The sequence below is a fragment of the Heterocephalus glaber genome, unplaced genomic scaffold, assembly GCF_053883595.1.
Source record: "Heterocephalus glaber isolate CG9 unplaced genomic scaffold, H.glaber_assembly_v1.0 deba00001497, whole genome shotgun sequence".
NCBI lineage: Eukaryota > Metazoa > Chordata > Mammalia > Rodentia > Bathyergidae > Heterocephalus > Heterocephalus glaber.
Genome location: NW_028258320.1, coordinates 63636966 through 63643118, shown reverse-complemented (window position 1 = coordinate 63643118; position 6153 = coordinate 63636966). Strand labels below are relative to the sequence as shown.

General features: G+C 38.6%; 1 protein-coding gene across 3 annotated transcripts in view; it reads left to right on the top strand.

Annotated features, from left to right (window-relative positions):
- The first annotated feature begins 1889 nt into the window (after positions 1-1889).
- Wdr11 (WD repeat domain 11) overlaps positions 1890-6153 on the top strand; it is a 55851-nt gene continuing 51587 nt past the window's right edge. For all 3 annotated transcript variants that reach the window (XR_002392667.2, XM_087185209.1, XM_087185208.1), the window contains exons 1-2: positions 1890-2096; positions 3110-3221. Coding sequence is in view for 2 of the 3 variants with exons in the window: in XM_087185209.1 (XP_087041335.1) it covers positions 2011-2096; positions 3110-3221 (198 nt within the window). In the remaining variant the exon portion in view is untranslated. The remainder of the gene's footprint in view (positions 2097-3109; positions 3222-6153) is intronic.

Sequence of the window (6153 nt, the reverse complement as noted above, 5' to 3'; positions counted from 1 at the left end):
ACCTTGTGCCTCTTTGACCTTGTGCTTAATTGGCATTTGAAACCCCTGCATAATTCATTATTTATTGAGGATCAGTTCTATGCCAAGAAGGGTGCTAGGTACTAGTTAGAAAGGAAAAGGAGGGTTTGGTTCCTTTATGAGAGGAGTTCTTTGTCCACCAGAGTATGTTTATTCCCTTATATTTATCGTTACCTAAAAATGTATTGGCCTCCTCAATGAGACACGGATATCTGTATATAAGAATAATGTAGGGTGTAAATATTTAAATAACAAAGAAGAACACAGAAAAGTGATTATTAGAGGTTAGTACACAAAATTCCGCTTACACTTAATTGGCAAGAATTTAGTTTCATGGCCTGGCCCAGTTGTAAGGAAAGTGGATAAATGTACTCATTTAATGGAATGACAATGTGCCCAGATAAAAATTGCTGTTCTGTTCATATGAAAGAAGAGAAATGAATTTGGGAAGCCAATTAATTGCCGTTAGAAGAGGCCTCAGGAATTTTTAATAAGGGATTCATAAATTCAGATCTGTGCTTATGGGCATCTGTTATGGCTCTAAAAGCATCAGTAGAGAAAAATATGGGGCAAGGCAGAAAAAGGCAAGCAGTAACAGTGACTATTTTTACTGGTTGCTGGTCTCCAATTAAGAACCAAAATACACTCACTGGCTTTATCAATTAAGAGAATATTGGAAGTGATTTTTGAGAAAGCTAATTTCCAAGAGTGATAAGATAAACACGAAGAAATTAACAATATTTTGTCTCTTTTGTTGATCAAAAAGCTAAGTAGTACGTATTGGGGGAAAACAAACATCTGTAGATATCAGTGCTGATGTGAAACAAATCTGAAAGCTGTCAAAATGAACATGTAGTTGCTTGTGTCAATTCTAACCAAAAATAAATACGGAAAAATTGAATAATGCCTGCAGATTATAAAGAAAAGGTACTTTGCATGGTTGCCTGATAGTAACTGTCACAGAAGACTGCCAGAATTACATGCTTGGACAGAGGCCACTAGAACTTTACACAAAAATACTTCTAAAAGAAATCTGTTCAGCAATTGTTCAACCTCAGACTGACACTACTCTTGGTATTAATAATTGTGGTTCGTGATTACAGCTTCTACATACCTGATGTAATCTTCTTTATTTTTGCCTTTTCATCAACTTCTTTGAATATTTCTGTAGTTTACTATGACATGCATATTCCCATTGAGGTGCTTTGCTATTCCAAAATAATGTCATGTCAGTGTCCTTTGAAGAATCTGTCTTACTGTTTTTATTTAGGTTAACACTGGGAAGAAATCACTGCATTAAGTACTATGGTATAATAAACCAAGTGCTGACTACAAAGAAGGGAAGGAATGGGTCTAACTCGAAGGAGGAGAAACTACAAAGGAAAGCTAGCACTCCAAAACAGGTAAATGGTCACTGCACTTCTTGTCAAGTGCAAGGGGAATATTTCCAAGACCAGATAGGGAGTGTTTTCTGTATTTGGAAATCGTTTACATTTGGAAATTCACTTTACCCATTTTCTCTATTTCATTTAGTTAATGTCATTCATCCATTTATTCTCTGAGACTTTGTGGTCTTCTTCATCTTCAGCTCCAGGGCGTACAATACCTGACACTGGTAATTGTCTTAAATAACTGATCAAAAGCAGTGAAGCAAATTGGGACATTTATCCTTCGCTTTTCACGATTTCCAGCAATCTGTTCCTCAACCTGACGAAAACAGATATGACTGGAGACAGTACCTCTTCTTCTAAACCTAGAACTGTCTGGGCTGCGGAATTCTGGAGGAGATGCAACCCAGGCGCGGTGGAACCTGAAAGCAATAGAACCTGAGGGCGGCGGAAGCTATGGATGGAGGAACCTCGTCTCTGGCGGAACCTGACAGCCGCGCCTACGGGGCTACCCGGACTCTGGAACCCGGACTCTGGAAGGGAAGCGCTTTGTCCGCCGCTTCCTGCTTGTCGGTCTCCACGGAGGGCGGTGGTTGCCGCCGCGATGTTACCGTACACCGTGAACTTCAAAGTGTCTGCACGCACCCTTACGGGCGCCCTCAGCGGCCACAACAAGGCGGCGGTGGACTGGTGAGGGCGCCAGGCCGGCAGGATCGGCCCGGAGTTTGTCAGGGCAAGGGGAGGGGTCAAGAGCTTTCCCTCCCTGGTTAGATTGGCCTGGCGGAGACAGGGTGCCGCCCTCACTCTACTACTGTATTTTCTGTTAGAAGAGGCATTTTTGTTGTCGTTATAAAAGTAGCAAATGCCCTTGTGGGACATTCACCGTGCAAATACATTCGTCCGCGTTCTCTTGTGTTTCTTTTTTCCCTCTGCGCCTCATTCCTTTACCATGTCGTTCTGTTCTCCAGCCTCCAGGCTTTCTCCATCCACTCACAAGTCTCTGTCCTCTTTCTCTTTCTCACCCTTTCCCACTCCTTCTCATATCCCTGTTCTCACTTATTTTCATTTAACAACGTGCCAGACCCTGTTCTAGGCATCTACCTGTTCTTTCACCTTTCCTCACCTTTATCTTTTTCTGGCTGCTCCTGGAAGACGTTCCTGTCCACAACAGGTCATCCCTATTACTCGTTCTCTCCCCACTGTAAAATAATACAGCACCTCTGAAGACTAATAATTAGACTAATGTAAAACAAAATTCAGAAGCCAAGTCGCTGGGAAGATTGCCAAGAAGACTGAAACCTCCTGTCCCTTGCGTGTGCTTTTTAACGTGGTTAGAAGACCCAGGACTTGTCACAAATACTTATCCTAGGCATACTGTGGATTCTAAGCACTGGAAGCTGAATAAAAAATAAGACATGGCACATGCCTACAATCAGCATAAGTTGCTTTATACATCCTCATAGCTCCACATACATATTCCTTATAATTTTTTTTATCCACATGGAAACAATTTCAGCAAGTATTTGTAAGCTTAGCTAGAACTTTTATTTAAATGGAATGTTACATTTGGGCCTTTGGGCTTAAATAATAATTTTATTAATGGTATTACATATGAATTAGATTTATCATTATTTCAGATTGGCAAGAGAGAAGTTGAGACTTGCTTTGTTTTGTGTTTAAGTTTAACATTGCTGTTTTCCTAGGGGCTGGCAAGGTTTAATTGCTTATGGATGTCATTCGCTTGTGGTAGTGATTGATGCCAATACTGCCCAAACTCTTCAGGTTTTAGAAAAGCATAAAGCTGATGTTGTTAAGGTAAGTGAAATCCCACTTTGACCCCAGAACACACCGTCTAAAGTTTAATACATCATTAGGTTCTCATTAAATCATATGTATAAATGTTGAATAGCTTTTAAATATAATAACCTATTTGGGCTAGCCTGCCTTTTCCATGTATATGACTTAATGTCAATTCAGGATGAGTTATTAAATGCTAGTCTTAGGTCGTGTTAAAGCTGTGGGGAAACATACCAATTCTGCCATTTTTGGGGCCACTCATTCTTTACTTTTGAGCACTTAGCATGTACTGTACTAAGGATATAAAGATGAAAACCCTTAGGCGATTCATTGTCTTGTATGGAAGATTTATAGCACAGTATGATTTGTTTAGGATGGTGTAGGTAAAAAAGGAGCTACATGTCCCCTAGTTTCAGAGGGTAGGGTCACAGAAATCTTTCCATTTAGGGACTAGTAAACAGCCAAATGAAAAATCAGGGAAAATTTTTGCAGAGGAAATGAAGAATTTACACAGATCTAAGTAGTAAAGTAAAAGATGGCTAAAAAATGGCACTTGTAGAACTGATAGAAGAGGAGGCAGCCCAAGAGATAATGCTGTCTATCTTGAGAATTTTATAAGATTAGAGGGAAGTTTGGCTGTTTACATCAGAGATTGACATAACTGTATTTGCATTTCAGAAAAACTCTAGCAGCAGTGGAGGATCTGTTGGAGAAAGGCAAGACTAGAAGCAGTGAAATCATTTAGGAGACTTTTGCAGTAATTTTGGCAGGAAATTCTAAGGTTTTAAGAAAAGGCTGAGGGAGGCATGAAGGAATCATCTTTAGGAGCTGCGTAAGAGGTAAACGAAGGGCCTTTATGTGATCAATATAAAGGAGAGTCAGAATAGAAGGACTCTGAGATTCTGAGTAACAGAGTAACAGTGTTTGCAATTATGAGTACAAGTGGAGGCAGGGAGTTTAAATTTAAGGTTTGAGATGCTTATATATTTTATTATAATCTGAAGTTTAAGAGAGGTCAGGATTAGAGATACACATTTGAGATCTTTTAAAAAAAAATAGCTGTATTAAAATAGACCATATAATTCACCCATTTAAAGCACACAGTTCTATGATTTTTAATAGCTGTCTCTGTAATCAGTCTCATCACCTCCAAAAGCTACCCTGTACCCGTTAGCAGTCACCTCCCATTTTCCCCATTCCCTTCATCTCTGACAACCATGAGTCTCCTTTCTGTCTCTAGATTTGCCTGTTCTGGAAATTTCATGTAAATGTAATCGTATAACGTCTGGCTTTTTTGTGCTTAGTAAGATGTTTACTAATGTTGGGGCATGTATTGGTGCTCTTTTTTTTTTGGTACTGGGGATCGAACTTGGGACCTTGTGCTTACAAGGCAGGGGGCAGAACCACTGAGCTAAATCCGCGGCCCTCTCTTTCATTTTTATTGCTCAATAGTATCCCATTGTAAGGACATATCACATTGACTTTATTGATGAGCATTTGGGTATCTTCCAGTTTGAGCTGTTATGAATAACGCAGCTTTGAACAGTCCTGTATAAGTTTTTGTATGAGCTCATGTTTTTATTTCTCTTGGATATATATCTAAGAGTGAAATTACTCATGGTAACTGTTTAACTTTTTGAGGAACTACCAGACTGTATTCCAAGTTTTACTTTCTCATTAGCAGTGTGTGAAAATTCCATTTTCTGCAAATCATCATCAACACACATTGTTCTCTGTCCTTGGATTATAACCATACTAGTGGGTGTGAAGTGGTCTCTTTTTTTTTTTTTTGGTACTGGGGATTGAACTTGGGACCTTGTGCTTGTGAGGCAGGCTCTGGAACCACTGAGCTAAATCCCCGGCCCATGAAGTGGTTTCTCCTTGTGGTTTTGATTTGCATTTCCTTGATGGCTAATATTGTGGAACATCTTTTCATGTACTTACTGGCCATTTGTATATCTTTTTTGTAAAAACCTCTATTCAGGTCCTTTGCTCATTTTAAAATTGTATTGTTTGCCTTTTTAGTGAGTTGTAAGGTTTCTTTCTGTATTATAAATAAAAATCCCATATCACACCAATGCTTTGCAAATATTTTCTCATTCTGTGGGTTTTCTTTTCACTGTCTTGATGGTATCCATTCAGGAAGTTAATAATTTTGATGTAATGCAGTTTATTTTTTCTTCCAAGAATTTTACTGTTTTGCTCTTTCATATAAGTCTTTGATCCATTCTGAATTAATTTTTATGTATGGTAAGAGGTCAGAAAAATACAATTGATTTTTGTATTTGTATATTCACTTGTGTCCTGTGATCTTGCCAAACTCACTTATTAGAGCTAGTAATTTGGGGGTGAATTTTTATACATAGATAATCATTTCACCTGCAACTTATTATAGTTTGATTTTTTCGTTGATAATTGGTATTTCAGGGTTTTTTTCTGGCTATATTGCATTGGTCAGAACCTATGTTATAATGGATGGGAGTGGTGATAGGATATCTTCATTTTGTTCCTAAATGTTTAGGGGGAAGCATTCATTCTTTCCAATGAAGTCCAATGTAAGACACAGCGTAGAGTTTTTTATTTATGAAAATATATATTTATTTTCTTTGTCTCTTTTTTTTCCACCTTAGCATTTCTGAAACTTTCATTTCTTTGTGTAAAGTTTCAGACTGGGATTACACTTTCTTTTCCTGAGGATTTACTATAAGGTCTTTTTAGTTTTTTGAGACAGGGTCTCTCTCTCTAATTCAGGGTAGCCTTGAACTCACTATGTAGCTCAAGCTGGCCTCCATGGCAATCCTCCTACTTTAGCCTCCCAAGTGCTGGCACTGCAGGCATGCACCACCACGCCCTGCTACTATAAGGTCTTGAAGTGCATATCTTCGTTGATTTTTCTCAGCTTTATTTGTCTGAGAAAGTACTTTACTTTTGTTTTTGAGAGATATTCCCA